Genomic DNA, 21185 nt, shown 5'->3' on the forward strand with positions numbered 1-21185 from the left:
CGCGACCGCGCAATACGCTAAAAAACCTCCATATGGGACAGGGGGAACTTTTGAAGCTTCCCTCTCCCTCTGTTGTTGACTGTTGGTGTGATATTTATAAAAAAATTTCACTAATTAAACAAACAACAGCTGTAAAACTTGCCCCAGACATGCGGAAATAATAACGAAACGATTTCGAAACGAATACGAAACGAATACGAAGCAATTACGAAACGAATTGAAAAATTCATTTCGTTTTTCAGATGCTCCTGAATGGTTCAAAATCACTTCGTTATAAAAAAAAACCCGAATTTTTAATGAATTACGAAATTACGAAAAGAAACCGCCCAGCCCTACTAATTAGGATTTTTGGCTGTACTTTATTTTAATGTGTTGTAAATCACCTTTGGTTCTGTGTTAGTTGCTGCAGCTGGAAGTTGTAAGCCAAAATATCTTGAAGGCCAAAATATCTTGAAGGCTTTTCCGTGCCTCCTCTGTAGTGAGCAGCTGCATTTGAATCTTGCATTAGTGTTTCTTTTATATCAGGGATGGTGAACATATGGTGAACACCAGTTTTTTGGGCTTGCACTTCCTGTAATTCTTCACCATTGGTTGTGCTGCCTAAATTCTTGGAGAACCAAATACAGAATCCGTGACTGTTTACCAAGTTGGCTGGGGTTTCTGGCTATTGGTCTACAAGAACTGTGTTCATACAGCATCCAGAGAATCACATTTTCCTACCTCTATGTTGCATTGAAACAGCCAGATAATCCTAAATATAAAAAGCTTTATGTCGCAGAATTTCCTTTTTTTTTACTGAATAAGTGACTTGAGTTGTGAAGTAAATGGGAGGGAAAGTAAGTACTTCGTTGGAATCACTTCTTATGTAGTTTCAAGTTGTCAGATCTAAACATTACATCAAAGTATGGGGTGAACACCTTTGAGACTACTGTATCCTTTTTCACTCTATTATTAGACAGGAGCTGTGCATCAGGAATTTTATAAAGACTGTGACCTGAGAATAGGATCAGCAATCAATGTTTGGGGAAGAAGGATACTTCTCTGCGATTGTGATGAATTTACAAAAGAATATTATAGGACAAGATATGGCATCCGTAAGTAACAATACTTCATTCTTTGGCACTGTGAACTTGTACAAGATGGGGCTTTGAAACCTTTCAAATTTGTAAGCAAGAGCTCCACTAGAAGACAATGAAACTCTAGGCAGGCTTCATTATGTTCTTCCCTCCATCTCATTCCACTTGAACCCCATTTGGGGCACAAATTGCCCACGACACCAATTCAAAGGCATTTTGTATTTGGATACTTTTATGGGCAATGTCTATATTTTTGTGTGATGTGGGCATGTAGATTGTTTCATTCTTTTGTGTTTAAATGTGGTACATAAATGTTACCTTCATCTTCCCAGGAAAGAGATTATAATAATAATTTATTCATTTATATCCAATTTCCCCCATTAATAGGATTTGAGATAGACTGCAAAAAATAGAAGAAATAATTTAAAACATTTAATAAAATGTAAGCCAAAAGTATTAAAAATCATTTTTAAAATATGAGTAAACAACTGATGGCATTAAAACTTCTAAAACAGTTAAAAAAAAAGTAAAAAGAGAAAAAAACCCATCATATTAGGTGTTTTAGAATAGGCTGGTTCCCATTGTTCTTTTACTAAGATAGTTTTATTTAGGAAGGTTTTTAATCTTATCCGCACCTAAACGAACATGCTGGACTTTACTGTATTAATATATTTGTTACGGTGGAGGTATTTAAAATGTTGAAGTCAGTGTTTTAAATTAATTAATAATTTCACAGTTACAATTTATTATGTTTTATTTATCATTTTATTAACTTATAAGCTACTGTGCATCCAAGCCTTGCTATAACAATGAGACAGAAATAAATAAAAATAAGAAGAAATTGCTTGAGTTTAGACAAAATGTCTTCACTTTAGCTAAAGATGAGAAATGTACCCAGCACACACACACACTCATTTTGAAGTTGTTTTTATGTCAAAATCTTTTAAAAACCTCAGAGAAGATAACAAGTTGATTGTACTATTATCCAATCGTAATTATCACAAATTGCAGTGAGACTCCGGATATTTTTGTTGTCATTTGGTCTGATATTTTCATTACATTAGAAAATGTCAAGATAACTTTACAGCTCTACTAAGAAATATTTATTGCTGTGCTCTTTTCATCTTTAATTTGCTCATGAATATATTGCTGATTGGAGTGACACTCTAAGCATAATTCCTTGAATGTAACTCTCATCGGACTTATTTCTAAGTATGTTTCTTTAGGTTCTACATACAATATGCAGCTGTCCTTCATGAAACATCCTTTGATTTAAGTTTTATAGAATACTCCTTAAATTGTTTATAAAATTAAGCTGTTGATTACCTTTAAATTCTACAAATAGATTGACATATGTTTCACCATATTGGATGAGCATTCTGATGTAGCAATAAGATTAGCAAGTTTATATATTTAATATAACCAATCTAAATGCTAAGTTTCATAAGATTATTCTTAATCACTGCAAGCATCACTTTATTCTGTGAGAGAGTGTTTTGCCCCAGATTTGAAGACATTTGCAAGTTTTTGAACAGAAGCTAATTTCTTTTCTACTTGTACTGGTTACTAGGACTGGGTGATCTATGAAAAAAAGTTACAATACACATTACTGAATGGGAAAGACTGTTTCTAAAGTGTTTCTAAAATATCATTAGGGGTCTGTATTGTAACTACAATGATATGAATTTTTGTTACTTTTTTGTTAATTGAGCAAGTGGGGAAGCTTCTGGAGCTCCTTTCTCCCTCATTTTAGAGTTATCGGGATGAAGCTTGCTACTATGGTAGAACACATTTACCACTGTTAACCCCCCCTCCAAGTTTCAGAACGTTTCACTTATTCACTAATTTTTGAGAATTTTAAAAAGTTTTTATGAACAACTTTTAAAAAACCTACAAGATCTATCTCCTTGAATTTGTATTTTCAATGATACAACATAACCAGGGCATCATTCTCTCACCCCCCAAGTTTCAGGAATATTTGCACATCCACCGATTTTTTGGGAATTTTAACCAACATAAACTTAACAGTCCTACCATATTTATTCAAATCTAGTGTGCCATTGAATCTAATAAGCACCTCTATTTTCAAGACCCTGAAACCACCCCCTCCCAAAAAACCAAAAGATTTGCTGCCATATGTAATGCGCAGCAGCAAGAGAATGGAAAGAAGGTGTAAGAAGGAATAGGAGAACTGAGCCTTGAAAAAAAGGCAGAGAGAAGGAAAGAGAATAGAAAGAAGGTGCAAGAAGAAAGGGAAGGAAGGAGCTTTGAAAAAAAAAGGCAGAGGGAGGAAAAGAGGGTAGAAAGAAGGTGCAAGAAATTAAAGGCAGAGAGAAGGGAGAGAGAAAGAAGGAAAGGAGCTCTGCATCAGTAGAGCCAAGGCTGGCTCCACTGAGGGGGAGGCTCTGGAAAGCCAAGGAAGAAGATATGAAAGTGGCTGCGGTGCCTTTACCAGTCATTCGACCTTTCCTCTTTGGCTGCTCGCTGCTTTGCTGACTTGCCCACTTGCTTGCTGACTCACTAGCTCATTTGCCTGATTGCCCCCTCACTCGCCCCTCCCCCACTCACTCGCTCCCTCCCTTGGTCACCGGCTCCCTTGCTTGCCCCCTCACTCTCTCCATCAAATATGATAAGCAATTTAGCCAAAGAGAGAGCGAGAGAGAGAGAGAGAGATGGGAATCAGAATCGTGTAAATATGGTATTTCACTGGAAGACCCCAGGGGACATCCAATCCAACCCCCTTCTTCCAGGCAGAAAAAACAAGCACAGTCAAAGCACCAGCAGATGCCAAACCAGACTAATAATAATAATAATAATAATAATAATAATAATAATAATAGGAAACATAGTAGGTAAACTTTGGAGTTACTGCCTCTCAACTTTGCCTACCTCAAAGGTTTTATTCAACTCCCAACAATTCCCTTTTATCTCAGAATACCTTTAGAGTTTTCCCCCACCAAAACTTTTAGGAAGGAGGAGGAGGCACAAGGCTAGAAAGTGTAATTTGGGAAGGTGAGAACCCCTGTGGCAGAGAATTCAAAAGGCCCTGCCCTAAACTACATTTCCTAGAATTCTGCTCACTTCAAAATACTGAATCTGCCCTCCTTAAAGCCACAATGTGATGACCTCTGCCTGTCTCTTGGGGCGGCCATGTGCTGGAGGGGCTTCTTTTTGCCTGGCCATCCAGCCAGGCATCCCTCCATCCCTCCTGTTTGTCCAGGCCCTCCTCGCCACCCCATATTAAGAGGGAGGCAAGGCACAGTCAGAAAGTTGCTGATTTAAGCCAGTTTTTGGAAAGACTGCTTGACTTTATTTTTCCTTTCAACTTATTTGCATTTTTAAAGAAAAGGATGGGCAAGCTTCAGTCTGTGGTTTTTTCGTTACTGGGCATTGTGCCTGCGGCAAGAGCTGGATTTTAGCTCTTCTATCTATTATTCTACTATTCAGGCTTCCTAGGTTTTCATGAGACGTAATTTTCTAGCAGTATCAAGATTAGAGATGCAAATTCATTCAAACCAACTTTATATTAAGTTGCTCGATGTTGGAAATACCCTAAATTAAAACGTGTGAGGAGATAAGGAGATATGTGAACACAAGAGAGACAATTCATTTATCCCACTGTCGTTTTGCTTTCCACATTCAGAGAAGGCAGCTACTCAGATTGTGGGAAGAGGAGCAAAACAAAAGAGGGCCTTTATCTGCAATTTGATTGTGAAATTAAAAGATGGAAGGTGCCAATGATTTTACCATTATTTCTGCTGTTGTTATCAAAGAATCATATGATCATTTTGTTGGGAGACACCTCGTGGGCCATCGAGTCCAACCCCCCCCCCCTACCAAGAAGCAGGAAAATCACATTCAAAGCACCCTCAACAGATGGCCATCCAGCCTTTGCTTAAAAGCATTCACCACCATGAATTTCTTTATTATTTATTTATTTATTTATTACTGCACTTGTATACCGCTGTTTCTCAGCCTACATTGGCGACTCAACGCGGTTTACAACACTACAATAATCAACAATATTCAATATAAAAAGCATAAAAACACATACATAATATACAATATTGGGCCACCAATATCGAACCAATGCATCTCTTAACTAAAAACGCAGCCCAATTTCATCGTCTGTGATTACCAGTCCTTTATCTCCTAACTTTTCCCTGGTTCTGGACTATAAAGCTGCTCACAACCATAAAAATATTAAAAATCCATAAGATTCAAAAATTAAAATGAGATTAAACAAACAAAAACATTAAAACTAGATCAAAGCATGCACCACTAAACATGCACACACAGAGAGAAGGGCCTCCCTATCAGACCTTAAAGCATGGGCCAGCTCATAGAGAATATGGTTCTTCAAATAATCTATATAGGACTTTATAAGCCACCCACAACACTTTGAATTATGCCCAGAAACAGATTGGCAGGTAGTGAAGCTGATGCAAGGATGGAGATGTATTTTATATGTGAGGTAGCTAGCATCAGCAATGGTGAAGACTCCTGGGAGTTGTAGTACAGCAGCACCTGGAAACTTGCTTGATTCCTAGCCCTTGAGCAACAGTATATATATATATATTCTACTGACTCAAATAGCTACTTTCAACCTGACATCCTGCTGTACAAGAGGACCCATTATTGCCAAAGGGAAAGATCAAGGTTAGAATCAATTGCCATACATGCCATACATCAAGGGAACCACTGACCGCATAGGGAAGCTGATGAGGAAACACAACATACAAACAATCTACAAACCCACCAAGAAAATCCAACAAATTCTACGTTCAGCAAAGGACAAGAGGGATCCTCTCACCTCTGCAGGAGTCTACCGTATACCATGCAGCTGTGGACAAGTCTACATAGGGACCACCAAACGCAGCGCCCAAACAAGAATCCAGGAACATGAAAGGCACTGCAGACTACTTCAACCAGAGAAATCAGCCATAGCAGAGCACCTGATGAACCAACCTGGACACAGCATTTTATTTGAGAACACAAAAATGCTGGACCACTCTCACAACCACCATGTCAGACTACACAGAGAAGCCATTGAAATCCACAAGCATGTGGACAATTTCAACAGAAAGGAAGAAACCATGAAAATGAACAAAATCTGGCTACCAGTTTAAAAAACTCAAAAATTACAGCAGCAAAAACAACAGAGGGGAAACAAACAGGCAGGGACATCTAATCACCTTTCAAGAAGAGTTTGCTCCAGGCACAGTCAGCCCATTGTATGCTAATCAAGGTGGTCAGTTGAAAGATTCACACCTAGCCCAACTTACAAAAGCCCTTTGTCTCACCCCGGTCATTCCACAGATATATAAACCCCTTTTTTCCCAGTTCCAGCAGATCTCACCTCTGAGGATGCTTGCCATAGATGCAGGCGAAACATCAGGAGAAATGCCTCTAGAACATGGCCATATAGCCCGAAAAAACCCCCCACAAGAACTGGGTTAGAATCAATTCATTATGAGAAACAGTGTTTTCCATAACATTATACTTTGGAGGGTTATGAGCACTGATGTAGTTAATTTTGGGGGGAATATTTTAATGTAAGAAGTAACATGAATGTTTTCTTGTGTCATCAGCATTTACAAAACTTAACTTAGAGGGGAACATTTTGGAGTTATTTGGGCCATTTTCATAGCTTATTTGGGGAATTGGGGAAAAAATTCAACATTACAAATTAGTAGTTTATTATGAATAGGTCAAATGCAAATCAAAAATTTTACTCTAATAACTAACAATAATGTTTTTAAGTTTGTGGGAAGACCTTTTCCACATCTAGTTTCCAAACAAAGTGACAGAAATGTTTCTTGGAGAGAAATGCCACATTTGACTCTTAATACATGAATATTCCTACTGGTCCAGATTAAACCTCCATAGGGATGCCACATAAAAATTACTACATCTCCTTAGCCCATTCACTAGAGTTGCACTAGGTGGCACTGTTGGAATGCAAGAAAGATCTTAATCAGAGTTCTGCTTGTTATGCAAGTTCTGAAACCCAGCTACATTAGGAGAGAAACTGTCCCTGCATATGAAAATTTTAGCTATGCATTTCTCTGAGAACACTTATGCATCACTATTTTGTGGTTTAGATTACAAATCTTAAGTCTGATTCTTCACAAAGTCACTGTGTGCAGATTTCGGTCAATAGTTTTTTGTTGACTGAAATGTATGCAGATAAAAAAAAACAGTTGAACTCAAAGGAAATAAATTGGCGTAACCCTAAATAGTTTTGCTTAACCCAGCTGTCATTATGTAGAAGGCAGGGTGGTCAGATGTAAGTTCCATATTGTTGATTGGAGTAATAAAGCTGATAAGTAAATCATGTTTATGAGAGCAGTACAGTCAGTTCACCAATCTCAAGGCAGTATTTTAGAAAAGAGATATATACAAAAAAATATACAGACTTGAAAAAGTTGGGCCTGTTGTAAAGATAAGAAGGATTTCTACTTCTTGGCAGTCTGTCAAGGCTCATGGAAACTTTTGAGTTTTTTCCCAGTGTGTAGAGAGGGGTTGACAGAAAGCAGAGGAAAATATCAATGGTAGTATACTCCCAGATGAGAAGGGCTTGAAATATGCTTTCAAAACTGGACTTCCCTGTTTAAAGGAAATATTTGCTTTCCTAAAATATATACTTATCCTTTTGTGACTTCTGCCAAAAGTGGAGAGCAGTTTTGTTTGTTTAGAGCGAAACCTCATATATTGAAATGCAGGACTGCTGTTCATGTATTCAGGAATGAAACAGTAACATTCCAGTTGCTGATTTTATTTTGCAGAGGACTTTACTCCAATTCCATACAAGGCACCACCGCCTGTGAAAGTAGAAAGAGTAGTTCCACCTTACCATGGATTTGGCTCTGAAGAGGACTCTCTGTGCTCCTGCATGAGCTTGCTTCCTAAACCTCCCCAAAAAGACTTCAAGAAGTTCATGGAAAAAGACAGGTATCCAAGCAAAAGCAGTATTCACTCATCACCTCCCCATTTCTGAAAAAGGAATATTGCTGTTACTAATATTTATGAGTTGTGAAATATTTCAAATTGGCATTGTCTACATCCACAAATATTATGAACCAGGAAGCTAATTTATTCTTAAAATTTAGGTTCTCATCTCCTTATAATGTCTAGGTTTTCAGTGGTTTCAAAGGCTTAGCCCGAAAAGAAAGTAGCACAGTTTTGTCCAGTAGGCAGTTTGTACAATGATATCGTGTAAAGTCACTCCAGATGCTAGAAATCATGTGTTTTTTGAAGCAGACTAGAATTTATATTAAAGCACCATTTATTGTTTATTGTATTTGTTTGTATAACATTTGATTGTTAATGCTTTGAAAAATAAACAACAATGAAATCTTTTTTAAAACTTTAAATTCATTGTGTGGCATAGCTTTTAATATTTTTCCAGTGCAAGCTGGACTCTTTCAATCCATATTTGGTTTAGAAGCACAAATAAACTAGATAAAGCTAAAAGTGGATTAACAATGGTATTGTCTCCCCAATAAAAAGAGGTGAAAGGTGATGTAAGTTTATGTTACATTTTGCCCATTTTGTAAAAGAAAAAGCAGAATTTCTTTAGATGAAGAAAAAGTGACAATTCTGTACATCTGTTTTTACAGACAAGGCCTCGAGAGTCATATACTACGTTTTCTTGCACAATTTATTACTACTGACCCCATTGACAAGGATCGGAAATTCATTATTTCTTATTTTCTGAGTGATGACACGATCCAAGTGTTTGAACCTCCTCAGAGAAATACAGGTGAGAAACTAATTTCACTGCAACAAAATCTGATGTATGTTTTCTGAGTGAACACAAAAGTTGTCAGTTTTGTGGAAGTACTGTATGTGCAACAGAAAACTTGGCGAGAAAGACACAATTTACTAGGATTAGATTCTGCACTGAGGTTTGGGGTGGGCGGGTGGCAGCAAGCATGTGAAGATTGGTTTTTAATAGAATTGTGCATGAGTCATTCTTATCCTTTTAAAAACATTCAGGATATGAAACAGGAATTGAGCTGATATCAGCAAGAGAGTTTCAGTAGTATTAGATGTAGTTCTGGCAATATTAAGTCTCCTTTACAATCTGATTAAGGCTCTCTCTTCTGCTTAGATCTTTTTGGAGGAAGGGGGATGGTGGGATCAGTGGTTGTAGCTTTATTCATCACACTCAGTCATTCAAGACAGTTTGTTATAGTGTTTTTAGCATTTGGGTGATTTTCCTAGAGGAAGTAACAGAAAAATCTGTGGAGCCATTCATACTGTAATTATTGCAAATAAAATTTGAATATATCATAGAATCATAGAATCAAAGAGTTGGAAGAGACCTCATGGGCCACCCAGTCCAACCCCCTGCCAAGAAGCAGGAATATTGCATTCAAATCACCCCTGACAAATGGCCATCCAGCCTCTGCTTAAAAGCTTCCAAAGAAGGAGCCTCCACCACACTCCGGGGCAGAGAGTTCCACTGCTGAACGGCTCTCACCGTCAGGAAGTTCTTCCTAATGTTCAGATGGAATCTCCTCTCTTGTAGTTTGAAGCCATTGTTCCGCGTCCTAGTCTCCAAGGAAGCAGAAAACAAGCTTGCTCCCTCCTCCCTGTGGCTTCCTCTCACATATTTATACATGGCTATCATATCTCCTCTCAGCCTTCTCTTCTTCAGGCTAAACATGCCCAGTTCCCTAAGCCGCTCCTCATAGGGCTTGTTCTCCAGACCCTTGATCATTTTAGTCGCCCTCCTCTGGACACATTCCAGCTTGTCAATATCTCTCTTGAATTGTGGTGCCCAGAATTGGACACAATATTCCAGATGTGGTCTATCTAACCAAAGCAGAATAGAGGGGTAGCATTACTTCCTTAGATCTAGACACTATGCTCCTATTGATGCAGGCCAAAATCCCATTGGCTTTTTTTGCCGCCACATCACATTGTTGGCTCATGTTTAACTTGTTGTCCACGAGGACTCCAAGATCTTTTTCACACGTACTGCTCTCGAGCCAGGCGTCCCCCATTCTGTATCTTTGCATTTCATTTTTTCTGCCAAAGTGGAGTATCTTGCATTTGTCACTGTTGAACTTCATTTTGTTAGTTTTGGCCCATCTCTCTAATCTGTCGTTTTGAATTCTGCTCCTGTCCTCTGGAGTATTGGCTATCCCTCCCAATTTGGTGTCGTCTGCAAACTTGATGATCATGCCTTCTAGCCCTTCATCTAAGTCATTAATAAAGATGTTGAACAGGACCAGGCCCAGGACGGAACCCTGCGGCACTCCACTTGTCACTTCTTTCCAAGATGAAGAGGAAGCATATATATTTATATATATTTATAACTATTCTGATCTCCCAAGAACCTTCTCCAAAAGAACCTGGGTTGATTTGGTTTGGTACCTTTTATGTCATTGATTTTATTTCTCCCAATTTGTTTCTATTTACAAAATCCTTTTTATAATGTAAATAAAAACTGTCTTGGGGGGGGGGGGGGAGATGAAACCAATTATAACATTTTAAAACAGAATATTTTTTTTCGGCCAATGACCAGCATTAAAAGAACCAGTAAAATGTGAATAAAACATACATCTAGGCATTGAAATACAAGTTTTTAAAAGGTGAATTTAAAAAGCAGCACGAAGTACGACTTAAAATAGCATTAAAAGCTTATATATTGAAACAACAATGTTAGCAATGGTAAAAACTAAGATGAAAGCTAAGATAAAATAATAAAACCTTTTGAGACTGCTCCAACAAACTATTGCTAATAAACAAATGCTTGCACCTGGAGGGGTATGAGCACATAGGAAACACGCGGGGGGGGGGGGGCAAGGAAGGAGGGGCACAACCAAACACAAGTCCAAAGACTAGGGGGTGGGAGCACTAACTATAACTAATTACAGGTTTCCAATAAGTTAAAATGCTGGCTCATGGTACCAGTCATCACCCGGCGAAGCGCTGCTGCACAGAACTTGCCAACTTTATGTGTTGTAATGGTGTTGGTGTCCAAGAGCAGCATGTTGGTGTAAACTTGTCCTGAGTGCTCTGGGTGTTTGTAAAGTAGTGGTGATATAAAACTGTTGTGAATGTATCTGTAAAACAGACACATGTTCTGCTTTTTCTATGTGTTCAGAATCACAGGGGCAGTTTCTCTGAATTGAGGGGGGGGTGTCTTCCAATATCGACCTCTGAGTACAGAAGATGGGAGGGCATGACATCATGCCAGACAGAAGGCCCTTCGATTGTTGGGTACTTCTAGATTGGCTAAATATGCCATAGGGGAGGAGAGATATCTACTGGTTTTGTTGCTGATAAAGTTTGGGGCACTGGCTAGATCTGATTAGTGTTTTGTGTCTATTATAGGTTGCTTTATGAGCACTTTGGCTTGATCATGCCCCATGCTGAGCAACAGTCCCAGAAAGAAGCCCAGTGATGAGATTTTGGTTACTATTACCTGTTTCCATGTACACTGGAAGTCATCCCACAAAGTTGTTGGGGCAAGTCCATGGGGAGAAAGGGATAATCTAAGTTGTGTATGGCCACCCACATCCTGGCCTCCATCCTCATGAAGCCTGTCTCTAGTTGCAGGAAGGCATTGGAGACACATTTTGGAACTTGCAGGGCTGATCTTAAATTTTTTGATTGCACAAGCTTGAGTGGGGTGAAGTTAGATAAGGAGCCTTAGCTGGGCATCACACAGGAGTTGTGCTACTGATTTGGCTTTGAATAGTTTGAGTACTGCAGGTATGAAGTGCACCCCCTTTTTGTCTTGAGGTATTTTAGGATAGCTATAGAGCTCCTTTGCTCAATCTCAGTCACATGGTCCCCAAACAATTTTCTACTGTTGGAAGAGTGGAGGACTACTCCCAGATATTTGGATTTATGGGAGCTGCTCAATTTTATGTCCATCTATGCTTCAAGAGTGACTCTTGAGTCTTTTGGAAAATGCCATGATTTTGGTTTTCTGGTAATTTAGTTGTAGGTGATCTGCACTGCAGTATTGTATCAATGCTCTCAGTGATCTTTTAAGACCAGTAGGTGTTCTTGAAAGTAGTGCAGCAACATCTGCATAAAGCAAGGTGGAAATATGTCTTCCCGCAAATTTTGGGTTGGTGGTGAGATGTGTGTGAAAATCCATGTTGATAAGATGATTCATCAGGGAGTTGATATAAAAGTTGAAAAGTAGTGAGGCCAGGATGCAACCTTGCTTAACACCTTTCTCAATTCCTACTGCATTGGTGAGGTGGCCCTGGGAGTTACATCTTATTCTGAGCAAGATCCCTTAACGGAGTAGGTGAATTAGGAATAGCAGGCGTTGGTCAGTAGAGGAGATCTCATAGCTCTCCCATAGCTTAACTCGGGGGATGAAGTCAAAAGCTGCTTTAAAATCTATAAAGGCAATATAGACTTAAGATGTGCTATGGGAAGAATATTTTTCTATTAGATGTTGTAATACTAGATACAGGTCAATGGTGGATCGTCCTTCCCTAAATCCAGCTTGCTCCTTGGCAAGTATATTTTTCCTTTTCCAGCCAGTCCTGGAGTTTCCATGGATAATGTCTTAGAATCATAGAGTTGGAAGAGACCTCATGGGCCATCCAGTCCAACCCCCTACCAAGAAGCAGGAAAAACGCATTCAAAGCACCCCTGACATATAATTAGCTAATTCTATTGAGGAGAAAAATGGTCTGTAATTTACAGGGCCATCCATTTTCCCTGTCTTTTTATAAATGGGGGCAATGATTGCAAACCCCCAATCCTTGGGAATTTGGCCATATTTGTTGATACATGAAAACAATGAGGCTAAGATAGGCATCCAGAAATCCAAATTGTCCTTGATGACCTCTGGGAGAATTAAATCTTCTCCTGGGGCCTATCCTAGTCTTAATTGGGCAACAAGGCTCTTGATCTCTGTCACTATTACCAGTGGCCACAATGGAAGATTTTCTGTATCTGAATTAGAAAGGTCACATCCAGCAGCATAGTCCATATATAAATCCTAGAAGTATGCCTCCCAGGTCCCTGGGAGGGATGTGAGAGTCCACCACAAGTCAGTCATAACTTTGGGTGCTTGATGTAAGAAGGTGGCTGAATATTTATTTATTTATTTATTATTATTTATACCCCATTTTATCTTCCCAAAGCGAATTGAAAGTATCCTGACATAAAAGCATTAGTACCCAATTTAAAAAATACAAATATACAAACTTTAAAACAGAATTAAACACAAACAGCACTAAAAAAATTCAGTTAAAATTAATCAAAATATATTCAAAATTAAAAACCATAGCACCCCCCTGGCTAGATCCCAAACACCTTCGTTTTTGGGATCTAGTCTGTCTGAATAACAAAGTTTTAGCCTGCCTCTGGAAGGACAACAGGGAGTTGGGTGTCATCCGCATATAGGTGGCACCATACTCCAAAATTCCAGATGGCCTCTCCTTGAGGTTTCATGTATATGTTAAACAGCGTGGGGGACAAAATTAAACCCTGAGGAACCCCCACAAGTCAATGGCCAGGGGTTTGAACAGGAGCCCCCCAGCACTAACTGCTGTGTATGGCCCTCTAGGAAGGATTAGAGCCACTGTTAGACAGTGTTGTCCCATTGGTAGCGACCCTGCTGGTGGCAACCCCACCCCTGCCAATGTCCTCCTTTTATACCCAAGCCCCTGGACGCAAGCAGGTGTTTCTGTTGGGCTATGGTTCAGCCAGGCAGTCAGGCCCTGAGTCTGCAAGGAGCCAGTCACCAAGAGCTGAGGTCAAAGGCAGCCTGCAGTAAATAAATGTTATCTCTTCCTCCAAGCTCCTTGCTGATGATGTTCCTTGGCTCTCTTGGATGGTTCTGTGTCTTTGGATTTGACTGCTTGAATGAGCCATGCTGAGTTATTTTTCATGGCTTCCAATTATAACATTAAAATCTCTTTTAAAGAAACAGTATAACTACTTTCTTAAACTGATGATCTTTTGTGCATCATTGACAAAATTGGGAAAAGGTGCTTCAACCTGGCTTTTGTTTTTTATTCTGAATGTTCCTGCTTTTACCGGCTTAAGTCATACTCTGAATATTACCTTAATGCATTTTTCACTGTTCAGTTTTATTAGACAAGGATGATTTCTGAACCAAACTGCTGTTAAATAAGTAGTATAAGTTTTGCTTTCACTTATGTTTTTATTATAAATGTTTTATTGTGCTACCCATCCTTTTTTATTGCACTTACATCACCAAACAATACATGTTAAGACTTTTATGGGAGTATAATGCATGGTTTTTTGGTTTTTGTTTGGAAGGCAGCTAGGCAATAAACCACAGTTACTGCATTACTTATGAAAAACAAACAAAGTGTATGGACTAAGGGCACTCCATGTAACCACCTACCTAACATTAAGCAGTTGCCCAGTGCAGATTCCAAGTAATCTTCATTCCATGATTAGATAGGAGCACAGATGGGACAGAGATAGTTGGCCATCTTTTATTCTAGAACCCAATGGACATGATATCAGTGCTCTGCTTTCTGCAGTATGGCAGTGTGTATTACTTTGAAGAGAAAACATTTTCTTCTGGTTTCTTTTCATTTTTAAAGTAGGTTTCCTGAATTAGAACATTAGTCAACTTTAAAGGATAGCATAAAAATACAATTTACTGTCTTTTTATGCTATCCTTTAAAGTTGACTAATGTTCTTCATGTGAACAGGCCTGGGTATGTGTTATAAAATAGAAAAATAAATCCTAGTTCAAGAAACATATAGGCCGCTGCCAAAGAACATATTATTCCTCTGGTCTGGCCTTAGATTAATAATTATTGTATATACTTGCATACAAGTCCACCTCATGTATACGCCGAGGGCAGGTCTTGGGGCCAAAATTATGAACTTTGATGTGATCCGTGGATAAGTTGAGAACCATTCTGCAGAAAGGGGAAAGCACTAGTGCCACCTCAAGGGATCATATGCCCCTGGCTGTTAACACAATTTCCCCACCTTTCAGAAAGGTCAGAAGCAGCATTGCAAAGGAAGACAGCAGTGTGTGTCTGTCAGTGCTTCTTTTGAGTTCTCCCAGGATGAACTAAGTCCTCATCTTTTGCCACTCTGTTCAGGAAAGGGGATTGTTCCTGTTTTCATAACAGTTAAGGCACGGTACTGTCTGTTGACCTGTGGACAATTTGACTTAGCTTTTTTTGGGTCAATTTTTGACTAAATTGTAACTTTTGCATGTGTATACACAGTATGATTTCAATTCCTTGCATTTTTATCTGTTATGGAAAGTTTTATAAAGATTTGTCACGTCAAGAGTTGTGAGTCTGATATAATGCTTTAGTCTGGTTGCATTGTATTATGATCATTATGGTAGTCCCACAATTTGCTTCTCAGCCATGTACATTGCTCAAGCCATATTGAAGGGAATCCTGAATAACACTGAACTTAAATTCTAAGATCAGTTAAGAAAGTTAATGGAAGAAAAGTATCCCTTGCTCTCCTTCTTCCTATGACTTCCTCTAAGTTAATTTAGGACTGAAGCCATTGATATTGGTGGGAGAAGTTAGCCTCTACTCAGCTGCCTTCCTCATTTTTCCCCATGTCATTTTGAAAGAACCTCTTCAGAGAGGCTTTTTGAGAGGTAGAGATTGCTGGAGAAGGGGTGAGAAGTGTTCCTTCTTTCAGACCAAGCTAATAATCTATCTAGATCCATTTCAATCAGGTTTCAGGCATGGTTATGGAACAGAGACAATCTTGGTTGCCTTGGTGGATGACCTACACAGAGAACTGGACAGAGGGAGTATGTTCCTGTTGGTTCTCTTGTACCAGTGCCTCCATTGTTTCTTGGAGGGTCACACCCAGAAGATGGTTCTAGAGGACTTAGCCACTGGCCTGTGGAATCCTTTAGGGTTCATTTTGTCCCCCATGGGGTTCAACATATACATGAAAGCTGGGAGAGGTCATTCGGAGTTTTGGAGTGCAGTGCCGTCTACTGGTAGATTCAGATAGCACCCAATTCTATTCCTCCTTTCCAACTAAACCAAGGAAGCTGTTCTGACCCTAAACCAGTGTCTTTCATCAGTAATGGACTGGGTAACTGCCGACAAATTGAAAGTTAATCCAGACAAGACAGTAGTGCTTCTGGTCAGTCGGAAAGCAGCTCAGGGAACAGTGATTCACCCTGTACTGGATGTGGTTACACTCCCCCTGAAGATGCAGATATGCACTTTAGAGGTCCTCCTGGACTCAGCATTGAGTCTGTTGTGGCCAGATTTGCCTTTGCACATTGTGTGCCAAATATGCCTGTACCTTGAGATGCCAGATATTACCACAGTGGTTCAGGCCTAGTTACATCCTGTTTGGATTATTGTAACAAACTCTATGTGGGGCTACCACCAAAGACTGTTAGACAACTTCTGCTGGCCCAAAGAGCTGCAGCCAGGTTGCTAAATTGGGTTGGCTACAGGGATCAGACAACCCACCTGTTGCATCAGCTGCACTGGCTACCAGTTTGTTTCTGGGCACAATTCAAAGTTCTGGTTATTACCTTTAATGCATATATGGGTTGGGTCCAGGCTGTTTGGCTGCTCGCATTTCCTTGTACAAACCAGACTCCGAGACCCTCAGAAGTCCTTCTCTCAATTTCACCAGAGTTACTGGGAACAAGAGAGTGGGCCTTCTTGGTGGCTGCCCCTCAACTCCAGAATTTGTTGTCAGGGAAGCCAGAATGGCCCCCTCCCTCTTGTCCATCCCATGGCAGGCTAAATCTTCTTTATTTAGGCAGGCTTTTAAAAAAGGAAGTTTTTAAGATAGGTCAGGAGGTGCTGCAGTTTTTATATGAATAAGCTTTAATTGGTTTTAAGAGTTTTCCCTCTAAATATTTAATTCTGTTTTAATGTTTGTATATTTTTAGGTTTTACTGTAAGCCACTTTGAGTATCTTTTTTAGAGAGAAAAAGAGAGATGCAAATACTACTACTGCTACTAGTTCTACTACTACTGCTAAAGGATCATTAATTTCTGTGAATCCAGTTCACCCTGATCTATTCAGTTTCTCCCTAGAGGGAGAGAAAAAAGGGAAGGGGAAAAAGAGAAATGTGGTAGCACCTTTAGGAATAACAAGTTTTTAATGTGTGGATACGAATTACAGTCTTGGGTATATAGAATGTAATTATGGAAGCTGGAATACAATTTAGGCACTGTCCTGGACAAAGTCACTGTTTCCAGTAATACTGTTTGGATTGAAAAAATACACAAATAAACATATTTGATTGACATTAAATGATTACATCTCCAAATCTGAAGAAAGAAGAAAATTCCTGATGGAAATAATTGTTATGCAGTCAGTCATGGGCAATTCATTGTAGAGATAGTAATTTTGAGTGTAATGACTAATTTGGAACTAAGCCTTGTTAGTTTCTTTCTGAAATGCACAAAGTTATTAATGTTTTTCTTATTATAGGGGTAATTGGTGGGAAATTCCTGGAAAGAGGTAAGATTAAGAAGCCTGGGCAGGAGATCTATAAGAGTGAATTGCCTGAATACTACACAGCTGTGGATCTGTATGTCGGAGCCAAAGTGTGTTTCCATGACCACGTCTTTCTTCTGGTGGATGCTGACGAGTATGCTTTCAACTACATGGAAAAGCATGCAAATGAGGCAAGCTGTGTTTTCCAGTCCTTATTTGGCATTTAAGGCATATGCCATTATCTTGCTTAAATAATAGTGAGTCTGAAAAGCTTTTGTTCTAACCAGGATCAACACAGATTCATCAGTGTTTGATTTGAAAACAGTATAATGAAAAAAATGTCAGTGCCCTCAGCATCTTGCACACACAATGTACACACAATAGCTTGCTTGGTAAATGTCATGGAGTGTACTTGTTGCCTGATAATTCAGGCATACAGATTGACTTTTGTCATGATCTAATCCAGCCTTTGTTTTTGGAAAGGAATAAAGCAGCAACGGGGATAAAGAAATTGCTCATACAGTCTATGCTGTACCAGTTAGTTTTCCCATGCAAAAGATAAGAGCTCGGAAGCTAACCAAACAAAAATCTATAAGAACATTTGATAATTGTTATGATTCCTTCTTTCCATAGCAGTTCTTGTGCCCATGGGATAAATAACAATGAAACAAAGAGAAGATATAAATAGGCTGCTGAAATGGTGTTGGGGGCATTGCACGTTTTGTAAATTTCATGTTAACTGTAACTATAAAGCATATTCTGCAGAAATACGTAACTGGATTGAAATATGTTTTTAACTTGGTGATTCATTTTCTCCAGAGCTTTCAGATCAAGATCTGAGATTAGAATTTGCCAATTTGTACAAGTGTAAATGAAATTTTGCCAGTGAGATCCTGTTCAACCTCACTGAGGGTTGTGTCGAGGGTTGGTGCAGCTTTGGAGCTGGTTCATACAATCCTCTTGGTACAGAAAGTGCAGGGTAGACACATAGTGACTGGGTGATGCCTTCACCACTCAGAAAAGTTCACTATTAGCATAGAGATTATGGTTTTATACTTACCTCACTCACTGTAGGAAAACCATTGAAGTTCTCTGTGTGAACAAAGGAACTGATAAAGTCATTTCATGATTTTGGTGTCATGTGATTAGGTTATACTTGCTGTCCAAACTTGGCTCCATTGGACAAGAAAGAGAGAAATGGGACTGAACCATTTAGTTATTCATTCACCAAGTGCAATGTGTCCTCCCTTTAATGTCTTCACTGAGTTGTGAAAATACTTTTGCACTCAAGTTATATTTGTATTAATAGAATCTTAGAGTTTGAAGGGATCGAAAGGGCCATCTAGTCCAATTCCTTTTCAGTGCAGGAAAGTGTCTTCAAAGCACCCATGAGAGATGGCAATACCATCTATATTTAAAAATCCAACAGCACATCACCTTTTCCACAATCTTCTCCACTGCCCAATTGTTTTTACCATTAGGAAGGTCCTCCTAATTTTTATTCGGAATCTTCTTTTCACAAATTAACTATTTTGAATCCATTTGTTTGGGTCCTGTTTATTGGAGCAGCAGAAAACAAGGTTGCTTCGTCTTCTATGCTTTGCATCTTCAAATATTTAAAGATAGCTATTATGTCACTTCTCAGTCTTCCCTTCTGTAGGCTAAACATGTCAGACTTTTTCAACTATTTTTGTAGGAGTTAGTTTCTAGAATTTTGACAATTTTTTTCATCATTTCTGAACACATTTACATTAGCTTTGGCTTTCAGTCTGTTTCATTCCTCACAAGAAAAGGACAAAATGCATAGTGGTAGCATATTACCATGTTCCCACATTATCTTCTTAATGAGGAATGAAAATCAGCAAATAATATCTTGTACCAATACAATATTTTCCCAGGAATTGGTGGGGGTGGGAGGGAAGCAGAGATTACAAGGATGTAAGCTTCTTCTTTCATGGGGTAAGAGGGCATATTTTAATGAACGTGTAGGTGTAATATTCAGACACTGCAACATTGATACTCTCTTGAATTTGGCATATATCTGGAAAGACTCTATTAGAGTTATTTTTGGATACAGTGTTGGCCTTTTCTAAAGTCCATTCATTAAGAAGAGATTTTTATATATATATATATATATATATATATATATATATATTCTGTATATATCTGTATATTTGTGTGTGTGTGTGTGTATGCACACACATACACACACACTATTCATTAGAAGTGAAAAAAATCAGTGTTTTATGTCTTCATATTACTTTACATTAGCTTAACAGTATTTTGTGTGTATTAAATATACAATACGTTGCTCTTTTTCCAGTTTGCTATGGCCAATATCAACATAATCTTGAACAAACTTAAAGTGATAGGAGAACCTCGATCAAGAGAGATTAAGCAAATTTTTGCAGCTGCTGATCCTCAACACACTACTGTTATTGATTATGATGAATTCAGGTGAGATTATGAAAGCCTAGTAGGAAAATAGTTTTACTATTACTAAATTAAAGCCTAAGTTTAAGGATTTCTTCTTTGAGATCCTATTAAAGCAAAGAAGGTGAGAAAAATCCCCTAAAATGTAGGTAAGTGCTGTCTCTGACCACTTGGAATACAAACAAGGTTTATTAATATAGTTTGGTAGAGGTACCTACAGAATATTCACAGGGTTTTGTTCTGGATTATTAGTATCTTTTTGCCGCCTTGGGTAGAATTTTGCCATTATCTTGGCAATGTATAGGTAGCAAAATGGATTAATTAAAACATGATTTAATCAAAACATCAGGTCATATTGGTTTATTTGGTCCCATGTAATCAGGTCTGACTTGCAGCAACTCTTTACAGATTTAGATTAGGCAGAGATCATTTTTAGCATGAGATCCTTTAAAAGCCAGGAAATGGTGAATTCAGCCTAGGTTCTTACTATATATACTCTAGAAACGTCAATAAGTCTAGACATGTCAATCAAAAATTGACCCAAAAAACTGGGTTGAGTAAAGTTCAGTGTAAATACTAGGAGCTCCCGGTGGCGCAATGGGTTTAAACCCTTGTGCTGGCAGGACTGAAGACTGACAGGTTGTAGATTTGAATCTGGGGAAAGCATGAATGAGCTCCCTATCAGCTCCAGCTCCCCATATGGGGACATGAGAGAAGCCTCCCAGAAGAATGGCAAAATATCAAAACATCCGGGCGTCCCCTGAGCAGCGGCCTTGCAGATGGCTAATTATCTCACACTAGAAGTGACTTGCAGTTTCTCAAGTTGCTCCTGACACGAAAAAATGCAAGTACTGTACCTTAACTCTTATTAAAACAGGATCAATTCCCTTTTCTCAGTAAATTGGTGGAAAGCAAGAGCTTAGCCTGTCCCAGGAGACCCTGAAAGAAGCACTGACCACCTCCACTCTTATTGATGCTGCACGATTTCTGGTCTTTTTGAATGTCTCTGTGGAAAATGGCAGTGGAGGCTAGGTCAGCTTGTCCCAGGGCAGTGCTAGTATGATCCCTTCTCTATTGAATGACCCTTGACTTATTCATGGGTCATATCAAAATATTTAATTTTCACCCCATAACTTTCCCTTAACTTATACATGAGGTTGATATATATACACAAGTGAGTGTGTGTGTGTGTGTGTGTGTAGTGTATATGCAGTCTACTGCTTACCGGCAGAATCCATACGCATTATA

The 21185-nt window shown here is 38.9% G+C and overlaps 1 protein-coding gene across 1 annotated transcript in view; it reads left to right on the forward strand.

The window, feature by feature from the left end:
• EFHC2 (EF-hand domain containing 2) overlaps window positions 1-21185 on the forward strand; it is a 78904-nt gene that overhangs the window by 43240 nt on the left and 14479 nt on the right. The window contains exons 7-11 of the mRNA XM_060770230.2: window positions 956-1094; window positions 7865-8030; window positions 8699-8841; window positions 17499-17695; window positions 19828-19961. Of these exons, the coding sequence (XP_060626213.2) occupies window positions 956-1094; window positions 7865-8030; window positions 8699-8841; window positions 17499-17695; window positions 19828-19961 (779 nt within the window). The remainder of the gene's footprint in view (window positions 1-955; window positions 1095-7864; window positions 8031-8698; window positions 8842-17498; window positions 17696-19827; window positions 19962-21185) is intronic.

Source organism: Anolis sagrei, chromosome 3, assembly GCF_037176765.1.
Source record: "Anolis sagrei isolate rAnoSag1 chromosome 3, rAnoSag1.mat, whole genome shotgun sequence".
In the NCBI taxonomy this organism is placed as follows: Eukaryota; Metazoa; Chordata; class Lepidosauria; order Squamata; family Dactyloidae; genus Anolis; species Anolis sagrei.